This window comes from Lipotes vexillifer, unplaced genomic scaffold, assembly GCF_000442215.2.
Source record: "Lipotes vexillifer unplaced genomic scaffold, Lipotes_vexillifer_v1.1 scaffold408, whole genome shotgun sequence".
Classification (NCBI taxonomy): domain Eukaryota; kingdom Metazoa; phylum Chordata; class Mammalia; order Artiodactyla; family Lipotidae; genus Lipotes; species Lipotes vexillifer.
Window position 1 is genome coordinate 4,283,341 of NW_006787469.1, and position 23,761 is coordinate 4,307,101.

At 42.6% G+C, this 23,761-nt stretch overlaps 1 protein-coding gene across 3 annotated transcripts in view; it reads left to right on the forward strand.

Annotated features, from left to right (window-relative positions):
- RASGRP1 (RAS guanyl releasing protein 1) overlaps nt 1–23,761 on the forward strand; it is an 83,985-nt gene that overhangs the window by 59,446 nt on the left and 778 nt on the right. Inside the window, exons 7-16 of one of the 3 annotated variants that reach the window (XM_007460191.1) lie at nt 3,522–3,695; nt 4,698–4,814; nt 7,114–7,389; nt 8,884–8,964; nt 13,474–13,578; nt 14,433–14,542; nt 15,053–15,197; nt 15,930–15,966; nt 16,728–16,880; nt 17,688–18,073. In XM_007460191.1, coding sequence (XP_007460253.1) covers nt 3,522–3,695; nt 4,698–4,814; nt 7,114–7,389; nt 8,884–8,964; nt 13,474–13,578; nt 14,433–14,542; nt 15,053–15,197; nt 15,930–15,966; nt 16,728–16,880; nt 17,688–18,073 — 1,584 coding nt within the window. The remainder of the gene's footprint in view (nt 1–3,521; nt 3,696–4,697; nt 4,815–7,113; nt 7,390–8,883; nt 8,965–13,473; nt 13,579–14,432; nt 14,543–15,052; nt 15,198–15,929; nt 15,967–16,727; nt 16,881–17,687; nt 18,074–23,761) is intronic. The other 2 variants (XM_007460192.1, XM_007460193.1) reach the window with 2 other exon arrangements.

Genomic DNA, 23,761 nt, shown 5'->3' on the forward strand with positions numbered 1-23,761 from the left:
CCTCCAAGCCCACCTCCCTCAGCCCACCACTCGCTCAAGTGGCAATACTGTGGGCACACATGGTACCCTGCACACGTGAGTGTACACACAGCATGCACGCACACACACACACACACACACACACACATACACACATTTTATTCCTGATAATCATTAGGCTTCCAGAATGGTTTTTTTAAATTTTCCTCCAAACAAATGAGGCTAAGTCCTGTAAGAGGACTTGAATTCATTCTAGAATAGGCTTTGGATGGCTGTGGGAGATCTCAAAATAAATCAGATGCTACTGGTCTAGCCCCGAATTTACCTAAACCCTTGAGGTGGTGCTGACATGGCCCGATAATCATTCTTCCAGAATGGTTTTTTTAAATTTTCCTCCAAACAAATGAGGCTAAGTCCTGTAAGAGGACTTGAATTCATTCTAGAATAGGCTTTGGATGGCTGTGGGAGATCTCAAAATAAATCAGATGCTACTGGTCTAGCCCCGAATTTACCTAAACCCTTGAGGTGGTGCTGACATGGCCCAGCAGTCACCCGATTCTAGAGAGAAACTGTGCTGACACAGACCTTGCTCACTGAAACTCCATATGTGATACCAAAGAACACCGGCTCCATACAAGAGAACTTGCCAACAGAGCCTCACTGGCCGATATGATTTCCTGAGAAATGACTCCATTCAGCCCCCACCGCTATGGAAAGATACAGTTTTGAGCTTTGCTCTAAAAGTAGAGACTACCTAGTTGCTGGATGCATTTCTTAGATGTACCTGTTCCCTGCTGAGGTGATGGAGGCCTAGGGGTGGCTTGGACCAGGTCACACAGTTTATTAGAGTCAGAGCTGAGACCAGGATCACAAGCCTCTCTCGGTCACTCAGCACCAATTAATTGAGGCTGCTTGTGTTTGGAAGGAGAGCTGCAAACCAGGTTACAGGGGTTATTATAGCTTTTCTCCCATAATGTTGACAGCCTCCCTGTTTTCACACAGCTATGTTGCCAATCAGCCAGGAACCTCCCCGCCCCCTCCAGCCCAATTTGGAAATACGTCTCCAAGCATTCATCTGCATGGGGACCTCCAGTCTCCTCACTGGCTCCCCTCAGACAGAACCACAGGCCCCAGTTGGAACGCTCCCCCTGGGGGGTTTCCATTTGGCAGTGCCTCTCCTGTCACGGGGGAAGGACACTGAAAAGAGCCATTTATCACACTGGAAATCTGAGCTGTACTGGGGCCCAATTGGTAGGACTGCTCTGTCAGGCCTGTGGGCTGTCTGCTTCCTGCCAGGGCTCAGATCAGTGGAGGTGGAAGGGAAGAGTCAGTGCAGAACAAGGCCTCTGCGCCAGTGCTCCCCCAGTGTCGGTGCAGGGTTCTAGCTGCAAATGAAGACATCAGCTTGAATCTTTATTTCTTTTGAATGTCACGGTCACCTTGTAAAAGACTTTTGGGGGGATCTTTTTGTTTTACCTACACAGTTCTAAACAGTTTTCCCCATGTAGGGTGGGAGGGAAATTTATCTCTGCTATGAATTGAGTGACATTTGATATTTCCTGCTTATTATTATAATACTTTGGAGGGGGAAGAATTATACTGAGATAATTCTTTTAAAAAACAAGTGGATTCAAGATGTTACATTTAGAATGGGAGGGGTATATAAATGTATTCACTGGAATGAATCAGGGGAACTTTTTCTTAGAACCAGTAAGATTTGTGCTATATATGTCTCTCTTAAGGAGTTGGTTTGGTCTACTCATATTTCTCCACCCATCAGCAAACACAACACAGAAAAATGGGGCTCAGTTAATTTGCATTCATTTTATTCAGGTTATGAGATCGTCTCATCAGTGTATTACTAGTCAGGCAGGACTAAGGTATGTACACTGATAACAACTCCCTCAACCCTTTCCACCCAATCTCAGTGCCCTAACAAAGCAAAAGTTTATTTTTCACTCCTGCTACACATCTGACCAGGCGCCTCTGCTGACCACAGGTGCTCAGAGCCTGGGTGTGGGAGGCTTCATCTTGACATGGATCTCCACGATCTCTGCAGCCTAGAAAGGCAACATAGCCAATCATTCACTGGCTCTTCTATCTCAAAAGTCGTCACGTCTATCAGCAACTCCTAAATATCTAAAGATCTTTAGGGTATGAAATGATAGTGTGCTCAACTTCCTAAAAGAATTTCCCTGAAAAGCATTCGTTCCAATACAGTTCCAGCGAGAGGATTTTTCTTTATTTCTGGAATGTACCTATTACTAATATAAACATCATTATTAAAACAGTTCCCTTGTTTCTGCAAAAAAACAAACAAACAAAAAGTCATCACGTCACTTCCACTGACATTCTCCTGGCTAAACTGTGTCATGTGGTCACACCTGATCTCAAAGGGCAGAGCTGAGAAGTGGAGAGCTGGAAATAGCTGGGGCACAGCACTGAAAACTCACATGGGAGCACTGGAGCAGAGCCAACTCTCATCCCTCTGTTATACTATTTGAGCAGAAGGATTGTTTGTGACAGGGACACAGTAGCTGCAGTCATGACTTATACACTGATCTTCTGGGACATTTCCAGCTTCACATCTGCTGTTTGTTTCATTGTCAGCCATAGTGAATGCCATTGGCCAGGTGAATGGGAAGCTGTGGTCCCCAAATAATAGCTAACCAGTGTCACGTGCCCCACTCACTTCGTCCCTGCTCGAGTTGGCGAATAGAGAGAAATCCAAACAGGTCTGTTTGATCATGAGGTTAATAATATCCTGTTAGCACCACCTCACACTTATGTAGTACTTTGAAAAGTTAAAGTGCTTTCACAGGTTATCATGTTTGATCTTATTAACAATTCCGTGTCCTAAATAGGACAGATGTTATCCTGTTGTTGTTTTTTTTGTTTTTGTTTTTGTTTTGTTTTGCGGTACGCGGGTCTCTCACTGTTGTGGCCTCTCCCTTTGCGGGGCACAGGCTCCGGACGCACAAGCTCAGCGGCCATGGCTCACGGCCCCAGCCGCCCTGCGGCATGTGGGATCTTTCCGGACCGGGGCACGAACCCGTGTCCCCTGCATCGGCAGGCGGACTCTCAACCACTGTGCCACCAGGGCAGCCCTATCCCGTTTTTAAGTTAAGAAAACAGCTAGGAGAGAGAGAAAAAGAGTGTGTGACACAGTAGATTTTGTGAGATGATCTTTTTTTTTTCCCTTACCTTCAGCAACAGAGCTGGAACTAGTACTGAGATTTTTCTTGTATACTGTATTCTTTAGAATTTAAAAAGGGCACTATCCCTATCTACTCAACATAATATTTGGGTTAACTTGTATGTGTACACATCCATTTAGGCCTAATGACGTTTGATGTAGAGGGACCATGCTGTGGGTAGAATAAGAAAGATGTCCTTCCTACCATCCTTGTCTGCAGGAGAGGAAAGCCAAGAGCTCCTCTGTCCCTTAGCAGATTCTAGCCATCAACTCAGCAGAGGTAATATGCCCCTCGGGTCTCCCAGAATACCGGAGCGGCAGTCCTGATGAGTTTCTTTTTCCCCAGTTCTCCGATTATCAGAATTACCTCGTGAATAGCTGCGTGAAGGAGAACCCTACCATGGAGCGGTCCATTGCCCTGTGTAACGGCATCTCCCAGTGGGTACAACTGATGGTTCTCAGCCGCCCCACCCCCCAGCTCCGAGCTGAAGTCTTCATCAAGTTCATCCAGGTGGCTCAGGTGAGTGACTGGATTAAGACTTCAGGGCCTGGGCTAAGAGGTAAATTATCCCCTCTTCCCCCAGCCTAGTCTATCCATTAGAGCTGCTTTCTCATCGTGAACCTCCTGGTGGGGTTTGTGCACCTTTACCTGTCCCCAGATCTAGATACGGTGACTCTTCTACATCCCACACAAGGGCAGTATGGAGAGGGCCCTACAGGCCATCTTCAAGGTCAAGATATGGTTAGATCTGTTTAGATCTTTAACATTTTTCAGAAGATGCTTACCAGCCTACATTGTCTTACCAAATGTGGCCCACATTGGCAAAGGAAAGGGCAATTTCAGGTTTTAGTGGAGCTGGACCAGCCTGATTTAGGTCTGTGAGCCCATGTTGTGTTGAATGGCTGGGTTTAGTGTTTGAGGGGCAGAGTTTAGGCATCTCATAAGAGAAAAGCAGATACTGTGAACACATATTTGAAATTTCACAGAGATTCTAGCATCTCTGTCCCAGTTACTGTCCTATATAGGCATTGGTGTTGCCCTCAGAAATAAAAGTCTGGTTACTTTGGGGTGAAGGATATAAAGGATTATGTTGAACGATATATTTTTTCAGCTCTAGATGTTCTAGACCAGTGTTTCTTAAAGTGTGGTACATGGGCCACCTGCTCTGATGTTAACTAAAGGTACATTAAAAGCACAGATCCCCAGATCCGGGGAATCAGAACATCTGCACTTAAGTCCAGAAATCTTTGTGTTAAACAAGTACTTTGGGTGTTAGAAGCCACTGCTGTAGAGGGTGGTCCACAGACCAGCTGAAACTAAAGGAGAAAGACATGACGCTTTGCTAGATTTGGGACCTCCTGGTCTGGAATTAAGCCTTAGGAAAGAAATGGACAGAAAATTGCAATACCTGATTGCTAGCCTTTGGCCAGAATTAGGAAGATTCATAACAGAGAGATGAAAGGCAGCATCTAAGGTCTCATGTAACAGACATGTACAGTGACTCTGTTTTCTGTGTCACAGAAGCTCCACCAACTACAGAACTTCAATACGTTGATGGCTGTGATAGGAGGGCTCTGTCACAGCTCAATATCCAGGCTCAAGGAGACAAGTTCACATGTCCCGCATGAAATCAATAAGGTCAGTATTCCTGTCTCCTCCCGGGCCCCTTAGCAGCATTCCTAGGACTAGTGTCAGCGTTTCCTCCTTGAGGGGCAGCCCAGAGAGCATTTCCAAACCACACCATCCCTTTTCAACCAGGCAAAATACCAAGGAAGCAACCCCTGAGAAAACCTACTGGACAGGAACGGGGATGTCACAGATTTGAGGCTGACTGTGACTCAGTCTGGCCGCAGTGTTACTGCACCCGTTCCCGCTGGTGATTTGAAACAATGTGTGTGTCTTTCCCATGTTCGTATGCCACTGAGTATCCGGAGTCACCATCTTTAGTAAGAACTCACTTGCTCTAGCAAGGAAGAGTGGTTCAGTGACTATAGTTCAGTCTGCATGTCAAGTGAGGTTATTTAGTGACATGTTAGAAACCTAGCTATAGCTGGAACCCTTGGAGAGTGACATTATGGAGAGCTGAATTTTCCCAGATAGTTGGAAATGAGCTTTTCAGGTACCATTTTTTAATAGATGGTATTTTATTGAGGAACATTTTTCTTAAGTGTCCTATGCACTTTCCTACGTTATTAATTAGATTTTATAGAAAGGACTTTAATCCTTTATCCCTATGGCTGTTATCACACATGTAAACCACTATGATATAGTACAGATATAAATGCAGCTACTTATGGTATGGGTTTGATAACAGCTGCTCTGGGTATTTCATCTCATTTGGCCTCCCTACCAAACTCAAAACCCCAGTCCCCCCCACAAGCTCTCTTCTTAGGGAGAGATGTATGAGCCTCGTTGCCACATCCGTTTTCCCAGGTGTTCAGCCTCCTTTCGGAAAGCCTCTTATTAATAATCCTTGCTCTGACAATGCTGGGGTCTGGGGACACCGCTCCACCCCCACCTTCCGGTGGTCTGGTCACCTTATAATTCCCTCATGGTGCTGGCTGGGAGCAGGCAGAACAACTGAAGACTGCCTGTGTCTCAGAGGGAGAGAATCACAGAATTTCAAGTGCCTTCGTGTCATTTCGTTTACAAGATGCAGCTTGCTGCTCTGCAGCTTGGGGTCCCCCCATAGCAGTGCTTCCTGTCTGTAGCTGCTTGACCTCAGGGTGGTCTGCATAGTGAATTCCTAAGTCCAGAATTAAAGCTAGTGTCCTGCAGTAGTTTATGTCACCTTCCAAGGGGAACAAAAATACCTCTGTCATCTTTGCTGCTAGTCTCTCGTCTTGTGAGCATTTCCCACACTCCACACTCGCGCCCTGTTTCCTAGAGGTGTGTGAGGAGGCTCTCTTGGCAGCCACATGGCTGCCAGGGGCTGACTCCCAGACCTCAAGCTCTTCATCGGGAGAAAGGGTACTTCTTTAGGCCACGATTTTATTACAGGAATTTCCGGCACAGTGTTTAAAATGGTTGTTTTGTGTTGTGACGTGACTGGCTGGCAGTCTCTCCTTCCTGTCTTTGCTTCTGAGAAGGCTGGTCACCACACATGGGGGTGGGGTTCTGTGAACTGCGTGCTGACTTAAAGCAGGCGCACTAGAAGGAACAGCAGACCTGGCTGTGCCCTTGCTTGTGCTGTGAGCGGCCACGCGCCCTCTGGCCACAGCAGAGCACAGGCTCTAACGCAGAGCCCCCCACGGCCTCCGCCTCGTCCTCTCTCAGGTCTGTTGCTGGGAATTGGTCTAGTCTGCTCAGTCTCCCTATCCAGGTTTTCGGTCCATGAGTGGAATGTCGCCTGTTTCCTAGGCATAAGCCCATCTTGAGACTCACTGAGCCAAGGCCCACAGAGCACAGCATACGGAATAACAACACGCGACAGGTGACTGAAGCGCCATGCTGGAAACACACGCTTCCCCGCACCAGCTGCGTGGGCAACACACTTGAAGTGTTATGCGGTGCAGTGTCTTTGGAATCATTCGGAAGACACTAGGGAAGGGGACTGCGTGGCTTGGGGTAGAGGTCAGAGAGACACTTACTATGCACTGTATACTCTTGTACTTTTTAAGTCCTTTTTATCGTGTGCTTATTTTTTTAAAGAAAAATTTTAGCATAAAAATGGTAAATAAAACCTCATCTAGAATTTTCCAGTTATGTAGTAAAGCACACCTTGCATTTTCTAAATCTACTCTGTGATGTTTGACATAAGCTGGAGTTTTAACTGGGGAGTCAGAATCTACATCTTTAGATGGACCATCCATCCCCTGCCTGACAAATCAGGGACGGGGTGAAATTATGGTAGGAGCTGAGAGTAAAAGGCGGCCACTGCGAAAACGCAGCCTGCCTGGATGGTACCTGTGACTGGCTCTCTTCCTCTGCTTTGTAGGTTCTGGGTGAGATGACCGAGCTGCTGTCCTCCTGCAGAAACTATGACAACTACCGGCGTGCCTACGGGGAGTGCACCCACTTCAAGATCCCCATCCTGGGGGTACACCTCAAGGACCTCATCTCCCTGTATGAAGCCATGCCCGACTATCTGGAGGAGGGGAAGGTGAACGTCCACAAGCTGCTGGCCCTTTACAATCATATCAACGAACTGGTCCAGCTGCAAGAGGTGGCCCCACCCCTGGAGGCCAACAAGGACCTGGTGCACCTGCTGACGGTGAGGCTTCATGGGAGACAAATTACTGAGTGCTACCTCATCAAAGATCAGCTCAGTTAAGCCTCACAAGAACTCTATGAAGTGGATACTATCATTACCTCCATTTTATGGATGGGGATTCTGAGGCACAAAGACGTAACTTGCCAGAAGCCACACGTTATTAAGCAGCAGATCCTGGGCTCAGACCTGGGTGGTGGGACTCTGGGGCTGTGCTCTTAAGCACCATGCCCTTTGGACCTCTAGGAGTGTTCCCCTCCCCCTACAAAAGCCAGTCCTAAGCTCTCTGGGAGGAGCTGATAGCAAATCAAGATACAAGGCTTGGTAAGAGATTGGAGACAGTGGGTTTTCATTTTAAAAAAGGACAAGGCATTGAGCTTAAAAAAAAAAAAAAATAGGTTCATTATTTGGGTCCTGCTACCACAGGCTTGGATCCCAGAGACATTTAAGCCAAGGGCAGGCAAACACTTGTAGTGATGCGGGAGACCAGGATTTGCACTTTGGGTGCAGGGTGAGATCAGATGAACTTCCTTCCAGACCTGTGATTCTATAGTTCACCAGCTGTGTGACTGACTGTGGACACATAACTCTAACTCTCTGTTTCCTTCTCTGTAAAATCAGAGGGATTCATCTCTGCGATGACTTCTCCCTTCTCTTTCAGTTCTAAAATTAGACAATTTTTAATCTGCTTTTTTTGCAGAATGGCATAATCACTGTAGCCTCTTCCTACCTCACAGGATTATTCTGATAGTGCCTCAGGCTTTGCATCCTGCTGGTGTCTAATCCCAGCCCTTTTGCTAATTGTCCAGGTGACCTTGGCTAGTTTCAGCCTTAGCATTATCTGAGGAAAGAGGCACTGAATCTTAACTTTCTTGGTTCACAAATTCTGTGAGGAAAACTAAGCATTTCCCTCCCAAAATATACGTAAGCCATATATACTCAAAAATATGGATGTTTTTGAGTTCTGAACCCCCTGAAGCCCATCCATAGAATCCAGATTAAGAACAAGATTATTTCTAAGACCTCTCTCCTCTAAAATTTTATATTTTTAAGATGTATGAAACTCTTAATATTGTTTGATATTACCTGTTAACTGGGTTCTGTTGCTGGAATGAAATTTTAATGGTATCAGGCCATGTAAACTGTCCTTTCAGATCATCCATCTGCTTTGGGAGAGAACACGTGAGGTGTGGACCATCTGACTAGATAGGGCCTTTGGCCTAAGCTCTGCCTGGAAGCTTAGCTATTAAACCATAGTTTAAAAGTGGGCATCTTGAGACTTCTCCAAAGTTTAAAAATATTTTAACAAGAACTAACGCTTGCCCTACTGCAATAGTAAATGTTATACCCCCAAAATTTTGTGAATTTTTAAAAACAAATGACGTACAGCCTAAAAGGGTAAACCACTAGAGAGGAAGAACCAAGAAAGAAACACATCAGCCCTGGGAAAGGCAAACAGCATCCTAGCAATTAACTCTGTTCTCCTTTGATCTGCAGTTATCCCTAGATCTCTACTACACTGAAGACGAAATCTACGAGCTTTCTTATGCCCGGGAACCCAGGAACCACAAAGCCCCAGTGAGTTTTTCATATTAAGACTCCCAGGTATAACAGGTGCTTTACAAGCCTCTCATCAAGGTCATCCATCTTGGAATGGACTTTAGTTCAGTTTAAAAAGCATATTATGTTTTTACTATGGGCCCAACATCGTGCTAGGAATAAGAAAAGCTTCAGCATATGTATTAGGAATAGTTCCTGACCATAAAGAGTTTGTACACAACTCGAGGGGATAAGACTAATATGTGAACAGTAAATAACTACATGCCATGAGTGTCAGAAGGAGTGGGGGAATTGGCCAGTGGTTTACTAGTTAGAGAAGGGATATAGCATGGTGGGCTGGAGTGACCTCTCCCTCCTATTAATTATAAAGTGTCCTCAAGGCAGTTGTTTCTCTTCATGATTTGTTGATGATAATGATATGTATATTAATTAGATGCTCAGCTTCAGAGGACTTTCAATTTGGTAGATAGAAAAGCCCCCACATCTTGTATTCACGTGGGTCAGAAAGAGCAGTCTGCTGGGTCTTTTGACCTCTTATGATGAGACGTCCTCAAAATTGTGCACAGTCCTGGCTGCACAGTAGGGACTTCACAGGTTATCTGGCCCTGGCTTCCTACAGGCAGGTGAAATAATTTCAGTCTTCCTTCTGAAGAACCAATAATTCCCACAGTCTCCTGGGCAGCTCCCCAGCTCCAAAGCAAGTGGTACTCAAGGGTAGAGAGTTGTCTGTACATGAGAAATTCAGCTTATCTGTTCAGATGGCTAAATGTCATTGTTTCTATACAGAAAGACCAAGTTCTAGCATACTATTGTAACCAAAGATGTTTACTGAACATATTCGGCAGGTTTCAGGGTGTTGGAGGGCATTCCAACGAAAAGGGGAACTTCTTTCGTTTTGTGAAGAGATTTTAATTTGGGCCAAGTCTCAGATACTTAGGAATGGATTCCATCTCAGCTTGTCTAGGCCTCACTTCTTGGTTTTTTTCTTGCATGTCTTCCTGCCTTTTAGCTATTTTTCTCCTCATCCTTGTCTCTACTAAATAGTAAGCAGAGAACAGAGAGGAAAAAAATTTTTTAATGTTATTGGAGTGTACCTGCTGTTCAGGTGTACAGCAAAGTGATTCAGTTATACATATACATATATTCATTCTTTTTCAGATTCTTTTCTGATATAGGTTATCACAGAATATTGAGTAAAGTTTCCTGTGCTATACAGTAGGTCCTTGTTGGTTATCTGTTTTGTATATAGTAGTGTGTGTATGTTAATCCCAAATTCCTGATTTATCCCTCCCCACAACATTTCCCCTTTGGTAACCATAAGTTTGTTTTTGATATCTGGAAGTCTGTTTCTGTTTTGTAGATAAATTCATTTGTATCATTTTAAAAATTAGATTCCACATATAAGTGATATCATATGATATTTGTCTGACTTACTTAGTATGATAATCTCTAGGTCTGTCCACGTTGTTGCAAAGGGCATTATTTCATTCTTTTTTATGGCTGAGTAATATTCCATCACATATATGTATATTTTGTTTATCCTTTCTTGTCGATGGACATTTAGGTTGCTTCCATGTCCTGGCTGTTGTAAATAGTGCTGCAGTGAACACTGAAGTGCATGTATCTTTTCAAATTATGGTTTTCTCCAGATATATGCCCAGGAGTGGGATTGCTGGATCATATGGTAGCTCTATTTTTAGCTTTTAACTGTTCTCCATAGTGGTTGTACCGATTCACATTCCCACCAACAGTGTAGGAGGGTTCCCTTTTCTCCACACCCTCTCCAGCATTTATTGTTTGTAGACATTTTGATGATGGCCATTCTGACCAGTGTGAGGTGATACCACTTGGTGGTTTTGATTTGCATCTCTCTGATAATTAGTGATGCTGACCATCTTTTCATGTGAATTTTGGCCATCTGTATGTCTTCTTTGGAGAAATGTCTATTTAGATCTTCTGCCCATTTTTTGATTGGGTCGTTTGTGGCTTTTTTTGATATAGAGTTGCATGAGTTGTTTATTTTGGAGATTAATCCTTTGTTGGCCACTTCATTTGCAAATATTTTCTCCCATTCTGTGGGTTGTCTTTTTGTTTTTTGTTTTTTATGGTTTCCTTTGCTGTGCAAAAGGTTTTAAGTTTAATTAGGTCCCAGTTGTTTATTTCTTTTTATTTTCATTACTCTAGGAGGTGGATCAAAAGAGATCTTGCTGTGATTTATGTCAAAGAGTGTTCTGCCTATGTTTCCTTCTAAGAGTTTTGTAGTGTCCGGCCTTACATTTAGGTCTTGATCTGTTTTGAGTTTATTTTTGTGTATGGTGTTAGAGAATGTTCTAATTTCATTCTCTTACACATAGCTGTCCAGTTTTCCCAGCACCACTTACTGAAGAGACTGTCTTTTCTCCACTGTATATTCTTGTCTCCTTTATCATAGATTAATTGACCATAGGTGTGTAGGTTTATTTCTGGGTTTTCTATCCTGTTCCACTGATCTATATTTCTGTTTTTGCACCAATACCATACTGTTTTGATTACTGTAGCTTTGTAGTATAGTCTGAAGTCAGGGGGTCTGATTCCTCCAGCTCCGTTTTTCTTTCTCAGGATTGCTTTGGCTATTTAGGGTCTTTTGTGTTTCCATACAAATTTTAAAACTGTTTGTTCTAGTCCTGTGAAAAATGCCATTGGTAATTTGATAGGGATTACATTGAATCTGTAGATTACTTTGGGTGGTATAGTCATTTTGACAATATTTATTCTTCCAATCCAAGAACATGGTATATCTTTCCATCTGTTTGTGTCATCCTCAGTTGCTTTCACCAGTGTCTTATAGTTTTCGGAGTACAGGTGTTTTGTCTCCTTAGGTAGGTTTATTCCTAGGTATTCTTTTGATTCGATGGTAAATTAGGTTTCCTTTATTTCTCATTCTGATCTTTCATTGTTAGTGTGTAGGAATGCAAGAGATTTCTGTGTATTAATTTTGTAACCTGAAACTACCAAATGCACTGATGAGATCTAGTAGTTTTCTGGTAGAATCTTTAGGATGTTCTGTGTATAGTATCATGTCATCTGCAAACTGATAGTTTACTTCTTTTCCAATTTGGATTCCTTTTATTTTTCTTCTCTGAGTCCCATGGGTAGAACTTCCAAAACTATGTTGAATAAAACTGGAGACAGTGGACATCCTTGTCTTGTTCCTGATCTTAGAGGGAATCCTTTCAGCTTTTCACCATTGAGAATGGTGTTAGTTGTGGGTTTGTCATATATGGCCTTTATTATGTTGAGGTAGGTCCCCTCTATGCCCACTTTCTGGAGAGTTTTTATCATAAATGGGTGTTGAATTTTGTCAAAAGCTTTTAACTATCTATTGAAATCATCATGATTTTTACTCTTTAGTTTGTTAATGTGGTGTATCACACTGATTGATTTGCAGATATTGAAAAATCCTTGTATCCCTGGATAAATCCTGTTTGATCATGGTGTATGATCCTTTTAATGTATTGTTAGATTCGGTTTGCTAGTATTGATATTTTGTTGAGTATTTTTGCATCTATGTTCATCAGTGAGACTGGCCTGTAATTTCTTTCTTTTTTGTGGTCGGGGGGCGGTATCTTTGTCTGGTTTGGGTATCAGGGTGATGGTGGCCTCCTAGAATGAGCTTGGGAGTGTTCCTTCCACTGCAATATTTTGGAGGAGTTTGAGAAGGACAGGTGTTAACTCTTCTCTAAATGTTTGATAGAATTCACCTGTGAAGCCATCTGGTCCTGTACTTTTGTTTGTTGGAAGTTTTTAAATCACTGTTTCCATTTCAGTACTTGAGATTGGTCTGTTTGTATTTTCTGTTTCTTCCTGGTTGTCTTGGAAGCTTGTATCTTTCTAAGAATTTGTCCATTTCTTCTAGGTTGTCCATTTTATTGGCACAGAGTTGTTTGTGGTAGTATTTCTGTGGTGTCAGTTGCAACTTCTTTTTCATTTCTAATTTTATTGATTTGAGCCCTCTCCCTCTTTTTCTTGATGAGTCTGGCTAAAGGTTTATCAATTTTGTTTATCTTTTCAAAGAACCAGCTTTTAGTTTCAATGATCTTTGCTACTGTTTTCTTCATCTCTATTTCATTTATTTCTGCTCTGATCTTTATGATTTCTTTCCTTCTACTAACTTTGGGTTTTGTTTGTTCTTTCTGTAGTTGCTTCAGAGAGAGAAAATTTAAATGATCTACTTTACCCTTTGTCGATAGCTTCAACAAAAGCTTTAATAGAGAGGGAAGTGAAACTCCAGGCATATTGAAATTTTTAAATTATCTTAGATGGAGACAATGTATGTGAGGAGCTCTTTGTAAACTGTAAAGCACAACACTTGTGTTAGCCAAGGTTACTGTTCTAGATTTCAATTACGTGCGGGCCCTCTGCTCCTTGCCACTGCACATAGTTGAGGGTTGTCCATAGATGCAGCTACCAGGTAATGGGAAAGGAAGGAGCTTAAGGTTATAGCATTGCATTATAGTCATGGGGATTTCTCTGAATATTTCATTTTAGCCACTGACACCTTCAAAGCCACCAGTAGTAGTGGACTGGGCCTCCGGAGTATCTCCCAAACCTGATCCAAAGACCATAAGCAAACACGTCCAGAGGATGGTGGATGTAAGTACAGCTGTGTTTCCACAGATGAAAAGCAAGGCATTGCCTGGCTTAGCATTGTGTGTGGGGAGAGGGGAGCACAGTGGTAGAAACACAAAGGTAAGAAACTTGAAACTCATTCCTATGTGAGCACAGGGAACCAGTTATACTTCTCATATTGTGGCTGTAGAACAGTTCAGAAGTTACATTTTGCCAACACACTTTGGCCTCTTATGGGGGGAGGTGTACCTCTTAAAGGCCTAGCAAGAGCTCATATATTTAAAGGTTGTCAGTTGATTTGGGGGCGGAGAGAGGTTGGAAAAGATTTGAGTGTAAGTAAGGGTGATAAGGAGAATCTAAAACTGAAAAGTATGGCACTGCTTGATTCAATTCACTGTGCTAAATGCTGAGGAGAGGTACATACCTTCATATTTCTACATTTATCCTGTGGACCATTCCAGTGTAACAAGAAAAGAATGAGCCAGCAAGTGACAGAACAATTGGTGGAGGATTAAGAGTGGGTAGGGAGCACTTCCGACTGGGCTGTTAGTAGAAGCTACACAGAGAACTGGCAATCTGAGCTGTGCAGTGAAGAAAGGGCAGAGTGAAGGGGGAACATCCCTCAGAGCAGTGAGCTAGGAGTACAGAGCAGCTGGGGTGAGGGCATATTGACATGCTAATGGAATTGAAAGCATCTGGCCACCCTCCAGATGCTGGTACCTGCAGAGACCTGGGATGTGACCCACTGAATCTCAGCAGCAGCTTAAGGAGTAGGTTTCCTTGTTCCTCTCACTCAGACTGAGGTGTTCTGGCCCCTTTGTCATTTGGCTATGATTGGTTTCTCTTTGGTAATCACCAAAGAAACTCCTTTTTCACAGTCTGTATTCAAGAACTATGATCATGACCAGGATGGATACATTTCCCAGGAAGAATTTGAAAAGATTGCTGCGAGTTTTCCATTTTCCTTCTGTGTGATGGACAAAGACAGGTGAGGGTTTGTGTATGGGAATATGTGGCTATGAACCTGTTGGTAAGAATGCTTTATGTGTGTCACTAGAAGAATTTGTAAACTCAGATGTGTTGCTGATGTGGTCACTTAATGAATCTCGGTGCTAAGAGAGCCATTATCAAGCAGATGCCTGTCTGGCTTCAGTTTGGACCACAACAGACCATGAAAAATGCATGTTTTAGATGCCTCAGAGTTGAAGACTCCATAATTCTGCCAGTTTAGGAATAGTCAACCGTAGTGGATAGTGGTTAAGTTAGTTAGGAAAACCTGGCTTAGCCAAAGAGTGACTCTGTGGAAATGAGTATTGCCATCTCACCTCCTTACACATGCTACCCAGACATCCTAATTAAACAGAAGGCTCATGGAAGTAAGTGTCAGGTAATACATACTGTACTACCCCTCAAGGATACAAAGAGAGTGAGTTTCTAAGGCTAGAAGCTGCCTTGCTACCCAGCCCCGCTCACATCCTTCTCTCTCATTTGTGGGCAGGGAAGGTCTCATCAGCAGAGAAGAGATCACTGCCTACTTCATGAGGGCCAGCTCCATCTACTCCAAGCTGGGCCTGGGCTTTCCTCACAACTTCCAAGAGACAACCTACCTGAAGCCCACTTTCTGTGACAACTGTGCTGGATTTGTGAGTTGTTCTCAGAGTGCTTCAGGGTTGAACGTGGGGAGGGGTATGAGACAGTTTAAGTGATTAAGCCAGGTACAGACCTCATGCACCTTTATCAACTCTTCCTGCCTAGAGCCTAAGCAAACACCTACAATAACCTCGTCCTCAAATGCATGGGTTTTACTTGCACTCATCTTTTCCCGTTTCTTCCTGATTTATTTTCTCCTCGGGTAGAAAGGCCTGGGATAAATGGTGAGGAAATGTTGAATTTGGGATATACTTTTAAAGTATTATATCCATATGCTGTTAGAAAAGAGAAATATGAGACATCCTCACCCCTTCAAAAGGAACTGCCTTTTAAGAAGTCACTTGGGCTCTGCCCCTCCCCTGTCCCACCCCGACCAACAGTTTCCTCCTAAACTCAGTCCATGACCCCAGGATTCTGTATACTTGCTCTTTAGTTTGGAGTCTCAAGAAGCCTATTTGTCCTGTGATTCATCCACTTCAGGCCTGGGTCATAAATCCACTGTGGTAAGCTTCCTAAGAACATTTACCTCTGATCAGCACAAACTTTTCCTGTTTTCAGTTTAAGGCCAGGAGGGATTAAGACACATGAGAGATAAATGAGGTTTCCTTCCCACTTGAGGTAGAGTAGAATGAGGGAAAATAAAGAATGGATGTCAATGTCTAGCCTCCTGCCAGGTAGATGAAGGACCTGTGGTGCATCCTAACTGTCTCTCCTTTGTCCCACAGCTATGGGGAGTGATCAAACAAGGGTATCGGTGTAAAGGTAAGGCCCAGCTTCGTCCAGTGTGTTGTCTCCCCTGGTCTGAGAGGCTTTCCTGTAGAGCATGTTCTACCCATAGTAGTTGTCCATTCAGTCCACAGCTTCTCAGCACCCCTCACAACCTCGTCTTCAAACCAGCTTCCCTAGAGCACCCCCTGAGAGTGATTGCCACCACAAAGAAGAGAGGAATCTGGGTGACTAGTTATTCAGCTCATTACAAGAGCCTCACTTTGCCTTGTTTGCCCTGGAAATAGGGATGACTGGCAGATTATGCTCTCATATGGTCAGGCACAGACAGGCACAGAATCACTTCTGAAACAGATAAGTGATTACCAAAGGCCCTTGTCAGCTTTCCTTTTATCAGTAGATATCCCAGGATAATTGTCCCTTCCTTATGACTAGAAAAGTTCAGGAGTAAAGGAGAAAAGACCTTTTACTGCAAGGAAGAAAGAATAAGACCTAACAGCTGGGAGCCTCCAGAGGGTCTCCTTAGAGTAGGCAGTATGTGCAGGATGACCAAGAAAAACACTTCTGTCTAAGAGAGCAGGATGCCACTTCTGACTCCCAGACTCACAGGGCTGTGACAAGGTTGTGAGAGCCAGGGTTGACCCAGTGAGAAGAATGCTAAGTTCAACAGAAGTGTTAAAGAGTTCTAGCTCCAGAAGACAGGACAGGCATGTGTGACGAAAGCACTGCATGCATGTGGTTTTGAGACCCTGGAGGAGAAAGTGAAAGACTTCCTGATCAGGGTGTCTTGTCCACAGACTGCGGGATGAACTGCCACAAACAATGCAAAGACCTGGTTGTGTTCGAGTGCAAGAAGCGAGCCAAAAACTCAACAGCTCCCACAGAGAACAGCACCTCTGTGGGGCCAACGTCCAACCTTTGCTCGTTGGGAGCCAAAGATCTGCACCATGGTAAGCAAGCGCTGGGAATGTTCATCTTGGAAAGTGAAGGTGGAAGAATACGGTTTTCGGGGAGGAAAGATTACCTTTATCCTTCCTACTTGTAATAAAAACCACCACAAATATGCTTGTGGAAGACATGCCCGTATATTATGCACCCTGTATTTTAAGAGTTCCATTTCACCTGTGGACACCACAATTCTGTCACACACAATGCAGACTTTCTTGGGAGAAAAGTGGCAGAGAGCAGCATGAAGGTCTGCGGCCTCAGAGTGAAGCCTGGAAGGGGCTGCACCTAGAGGTTTCTCTTCTCCAGACCATCTCTCCCCAGTCCCCAGAGCTTTGCCCAATAGTGACAAGAGGAGGACTGCCAGGAAGTAGACTAATAGGTAGGTTAAACATAGGTGTATCATGGGCAACAAATGAAAATTGCTGTAGAAGTGCTATTTGGCAAGGTCTGCTTGTAGTGAAAAAACCGACTACTGGTTATCACTGTCATCTATTAAATGGTAAATATAAACCCTAGACATACAGGAAGCTTGGGACGGAATCTTAGAAAAAAGCAACAAGAAAAGGAGCCTTTAAGGATGGCCCTTCCTCAGGGTGGATGCAGCCTGACACCAGTGGCCATAGCTTGGCCAGCAAGGCCCCTGGATTTCAGCCCCCTTACCACCTAAACTGCCTGCTTGAAAATGAGTCCACTTTGGGCCTATGGAACTCCTGTACCAATAAGAAAAGTTTCATTTGAAACTAATGTGTCAATATTGAGTCTCTGCTTTTCTGAGCCAAAGTACTAACATGTCACGTACCTTCCTACAGCACCAGAGGAAGGACCTTTCACATTCCCTAATGGGGAGGATGTGGAACACAATGAGGAAAGTAAGGATCGGACCATCATGCTCATGGGAGTGTCCTCACAGAAGATTTCTGTTCGGCTGAAGAGGACTGTTGCCCACAAGGCCACCCAGACCGAAGCACTGTCTTGGCTTGGCAGTGAGGGCCCTTCCAGTCACTTTGTGCTGTCTTCCCCAAGGAAGACGGCCCAGGATACTCTGTATGTACTTCCCAGCACTACATCCCCATGCCCCAGCCCAGTCTTGGTTAGAAAGCGGGCTTTCGTCAAGTGGGAGAATAAAGAATCCCTCATAAAATCAAAGGAGGAGCTCCGCCACCTCAGACTCCCAACCTACCAAGAGCTGGAACAGGTACCCTCTTTTCTTTCTTTTTTTTCAGACTCTGAGAAAAGTGGGGCTAAACCAGGGAAGAACATGTAAACTGAAGATTCAGACCAGGTTGATTATTAGAAAGATAAAGGGGAAGAAAGAGGAGTCTGCTATTCTGCTTTGTCTCAAAGAAACCAGTGGGGGCCCTGGTTCACATTATGTAACTAGGACAGGATAGACAGGGCTCCTATTGCCATATAGGACAGGATAGACAGGGCTCCTATTGCCATAAAGGTACAAAGTGTTGGTACCAGGGCCCAAAGCTCTGTTCACAGTAGGCTCCTTGAGAAAAACCACTTTCTATTGATCAGCTTTACTGTGGTGACACCACACCCTTTTTCTAGACTTAAAAGCAAGTTGCCTAAATCCTCCCTCCCTAGAGGTCATTGGGGGCCTTCATGGTTGCCTGGACATCTTCCTAAAAGGAGGTGATCACCATGCTATCAAAAAAAGGAAGGGAGTATTTAGCTCACTGCAGAAAACGCTGCCTTCTTAATACAGAATGAGGGAACGCTTCTCTAAAACATCAGGGGATGTGATTTTACATACACACACACACAACACAGCTAAATCAACAGCAGTTGGAAAATGCACCATTGATTATAATCTATAGCAATATAATGTAGTAAATGGTAACAGTCATGGTAGCAGAGTTGCTTTTTTTCTGTTAGGCTCACAATGTCCTAATCATAAGTTATCTACTGGAGGTATTAGAAAAGACAAACTAAGGTTTAACAAGAAGAATATGATGCCAAGGTTTGATGAGAAGGGGGATAATTAATAAGGTTAAAAATAGAAAAAAAGAAAGTAGGAGCTAGGACAACACAACTGGGGACAACAGGCAGTTGTCCAAATACTCAATTCCATAGGGTCATCACTAATTCTTTTTGTTTAGAGTACAAAGCTCAGGGTGAGAGCCGGTTTAGACAGACCTCTTGTCATGGGGACAGTAGTTTCTTACCAAAGATAGATAGGGTAAGGCCTGTCTGCCTTTCTTCCCCAAAACATCAAGGCTGGCAATGTGTTTCTGGAGGCCTATCAATCACAAAACCAACATCTAACTGGCTGGAATTCCTTACAAAATTCTACACACTACATAGTAAAGCTGCCCAAGAGGTTCTCAGGATTCCCTACCTGGTCCTCAGTGTTGCACCTTCCCTGTCAGACCCCCAGGAATTGAAGAAACAAGTTAGATAATGTATGTAAAACTCTTGGTTTGGTGCCTAGAACAAAAACATATTAGGAGGAACGCTTGAGAAAAGAACAGATTTTCTGGATTAAAAGTACTCACTCAGACTATTAAGAATCAATCAATCAGAACATCCTCCTCTGGATTAAAAGTACTCACTCAGACTATTAAGAATCAATCAATCAGAACATCCTCCGTTGTGGGTGACACAAAGCCCTCTCTAGGGGTAGAAGCAGCCAGAATCAACTTTCAAGAACAATGAAAGAAACCTTGAAAAGTGAACTTGATAGAGTAGAAAGAACTTCAGTCTTGGGGACAAAGATCTGTGCTTCTAGTCCCAGATGTTTCTTACTCCTGCTGATAAACTCTGTGATCTGTTTGGTCCTCTGTAAAATATAGCCCATGCGCTCTACAGCTTGCTTCAGATCCTGACATTTTACATGCCGTGTAAAAGGAGCAATGTAGTTGCTGGCAACAATGACTTCTTGCTGCAAGAAGTGGGTGGTAGAAAGATTTCAGGTGACTGAGAAAGATTTCAGGTGACTGAGTTAGTTAGGTCCAGTATTCATTCCTACCCAGTAATACCAGAGCTGGTAAATCCTCTTTACTTTTATCCTTGTCATTGGGACCTAAGGACCAGAATTCACTATGCATGTTTTAGAGTATTTAAAATAATATGTAATATTCATATTATAATTAATAAATATTATACATTAAGTATGCGTATACCTCTAAGCCAGCACAGGACAAGAGAAAATGCAAAGCCTCTTAGATTCAAATCCCCAGTCTGATACTATATCCACCTCTATTAATCATGTAACACAGTACCTGGCACATAGCAAATACTCAGTATTACACAGTAGCTACCAGACAGCTATCTAGGTAATTTATGTTCAGAAACAACTCATGTATCCCAAATTACCTCCCAATATTTTGGGGGGTAATCAGTATGGTATAAGTAAGGTAAAAACACGAGATTCAAAGTCTTGCAGACCAGCAACATCAGCATCACGCAACATCAGCATCACGGTGGCATGTGTTGCTCCTTTTTTTTCTCTCCCCTTTCATTTACAGCTAAACTGGTCATTCATAAACAAACAAAAGTGACTCTACACCTTACACCAGACCACCCAGTAGATTTCTACCCACCTGTTCTTCAGAGAAAAGAATAGCTTCACAGGACCTCAGAGAGGGCTGTGAAAGCCAAGGGAGTTGGTGAGCCTGCTGCTCTCAGGAGGAAAAAGATCAGACTGGAAATAAATAGAGACCAGAAAAAAATATAGAAAGGATCAACAAAAAGATAAACAAAATCAATTGTGAATAATCATTTAACAGTAACTGCCCTTAAAATGGCCAGTTGTGCCACAGCAAACCAAAGCTTCATGTACACTGACAAAAGATACACAAAATGGACAAACCTTTATTCACACTAAGAAAAAAGAGGGACTTCCCTGGTGGTCCAGTGGTAAAGAATCTGCCTTCCAATGCAGGGGACGCAGGTTCAATCCCTGGTCAGGGAACTAAGATTCCCACATGCCACAGGGCAACTAAGCCCACGTGCTCTGGAGCCCATGCCCTGCAATGAAAGGTCCCACATGCCACAACGAAGATCCCGCGTGTTGCAACTAAGACCTGACACAGCCAGAAAGAGAGAGGGAAAGAAAGAAAGGGAGGGAGGGAGAAGGCTCAAATATGTAAAATTAAAATGACGAAAGGAGACATTACAACTGTTACTACACAAATACATAGGACCATAAGAGACTATTATGAGTAATTATATGCCAACAAACTAGATAACCTAGAAGAAATGAATAAATTTACAGAAATAACCGAACAAGACTGAATCAAGAAAAAAAACAGAAAATCTGAACAGACCAATACCAAACAAACTGTTTGAAGAGTAATCAAAATCCTCCCAACACAGAAAACGCCAGAATCAGACGGCTTCACTGGCAAATTCTACCCAATACTCAAAGAATTAACACCAGTCCTTCTTAAAACCTTCCAAAAAATAGAGGGAATATTTGCAAACTCATTCTGCGAGGGCAGCTTTACCCTGATACCGAAGCCAGATAAGGAAACTACAAGAAAACCAAACTACAGACCAGTATCACTGATGACTATACATGCAAAAATTCTCAACAAAATATTAGCAAACTGAACTCAAGAACACATCAAAAAGATTTTTATACACCATGAAAAGTGGGGTTTATCCCTAGCATGCAAAGACAGTTCAACATAGGCAAATCAATAAATGTAATCATCACATTAGTAAAATGAAAGATAAAAATCATGTGGTCATCTCAACAGATGCAGAAAAACATCTGACAAAATACAACATCCTTTCATGATAAAAACCCTGCTCAGACTGGATAAAAGGAATATACCTCAACATAATAAGGGCCATATATGACAAACCCACAGCTAACATTATACTCCATGGAGAAAATTTCAAAGCTTTTCCACCAAGATCAAGAACAAGATGAGGATGCCCACTCTCACCACGAAGTGCCCATCAATAGATGAACGGAGAAAGATATGGTATGGATTTAGTGGTGTATATATATACAACGCAATACTACTCAGCCATAAAAAAGAATTAAATAATGCCACTTGCAGCAACATGAAGAGACCTAGAGATTATCATACTAAGTGATCATGCTAAGTGAAGTCAGTCAGAAAAATACCATATGATATCACTTACATGTGGAATCTAAAATATGACCTAAATGAACTTATCCATGAAACAGAAACAGACACACAGAAACAGAGAACAGACTTGTGGTTGCCAAGGGGGGAGGGGGTGGGGGAGGGGTGGATTGGGATTTGGGATTAGCAGATGTAAACTATTAACATACAGAATGGATAAACAACAAGGTCCTACTGTATAGCACAGAGAACTATATTCAATATCCTGTGATAAACCATAATGGAAAAGAATATGAAAAAGAATATGTATATGTATAACTGAATTACTTTGCTGTACAGCAGAAACTAACACAACATTGTAAATCAACTAGACTTCAATAAAATAAATTTTTTTTAAAAAGACTTAAAATATCCATACTATCCAAAGCAATCTGTAGCTTCAATGCAATCCTCATCAAAATACCAATGGAATTCTTTACAGAAATAGAAAAAAACAGTCCTAAAATTTATATGGAACCACGAAAGATCCTGAATAACCAAAGTAATCTTGATGCAAGAGCACAAAGCTGGAGGTACCACACTTAATTTCAAATTATACTACAAAGCTACAGTAATAAAAACAGTATGGTACTGGCACAAAAACAGACACATAAACCAATGGAACAGAAAAGAGCCCAGAATTAAACCCCTGCATATACAGTCAACTAATATATTCAACAAGGGAGCCCAGAGCACCCAAGCAGAAAGGAAAGTCTCTTCACAAACGTTGTTGGGAAAACTGGATAAGCACATGCAGAGCAATGAAATTCGACCCCCATCTTACACCACTGATAAAAATTCTCTCAAAATGGATCAAAGAGGTAAACATGAGGCCTGATATTATGAAACTCCTTGAAAAAAAACGAAGGAAGAAGCTCCTTGTCACTGGTCTTTGGCAATGAATTTTTGGATATGACACCAAAAGCAAAAAATCAGCAAATGGGACTACATTAACTAAAAAGCTTTTGCACAGCAAGGAAACCATCAATAAAATGAAAAGGCAGTCAACTGAATGGGGGAAGATATTTGCAAATGATATATCTGGTAAGGAGTTCTTTAAAATATGTAAAGAACTCATACAACTCAATAACAATAGAATCTGATTACAAAACAGAAGAACTATATAGACTTTTTTCCCAAAGAAAACATACAAATGGCCAACAGGTACATGAAAAGATGTTCCACATCACTAATCATCAGAGAAGTGCAATTCAAAACCACAATGAGATATCATCTCACACCTATCAGGATGGCTATCATCAAGAACACAAGATAACAAGTGCTCATGAGGATGTTCAGAAAAGGGAACCCTCATGCACTGCTGGGGGGAATGAAAATTGGTGCAGCCAATATGGAAAACACTATGGAGATTTCTCAAAAGACTGAAAAAAACTACTATATGATCCAGCAATTCCACTCCTGGGTATATATCCAAAGAAAATGAAAACACTAATTCAAAAAGATACACACACCCCAATGTTCTTACCATTATTTACAATAGCCAAGATATAGAAGCAACTTAAGTGTCCATCAACAGATGAATTGATAAAGAAGATGTATGTATATATATATATGCATATACATACATGCAATGGAATATTACTCAGCCATAAACAAAGAATGAAATTCTGCCATTTGCAACACTGGAAATCAACAGCTGCCTCTATAACTAAATCACTGCAAATTAAATAAATCCCAGTTTACAGGGATGGGATAAAATTCTTATCTTTCTCAAGAGTCTGTTAGTTTTCAATGATTTGGAGGAGAAAATATGTAATATGATTATATATGTA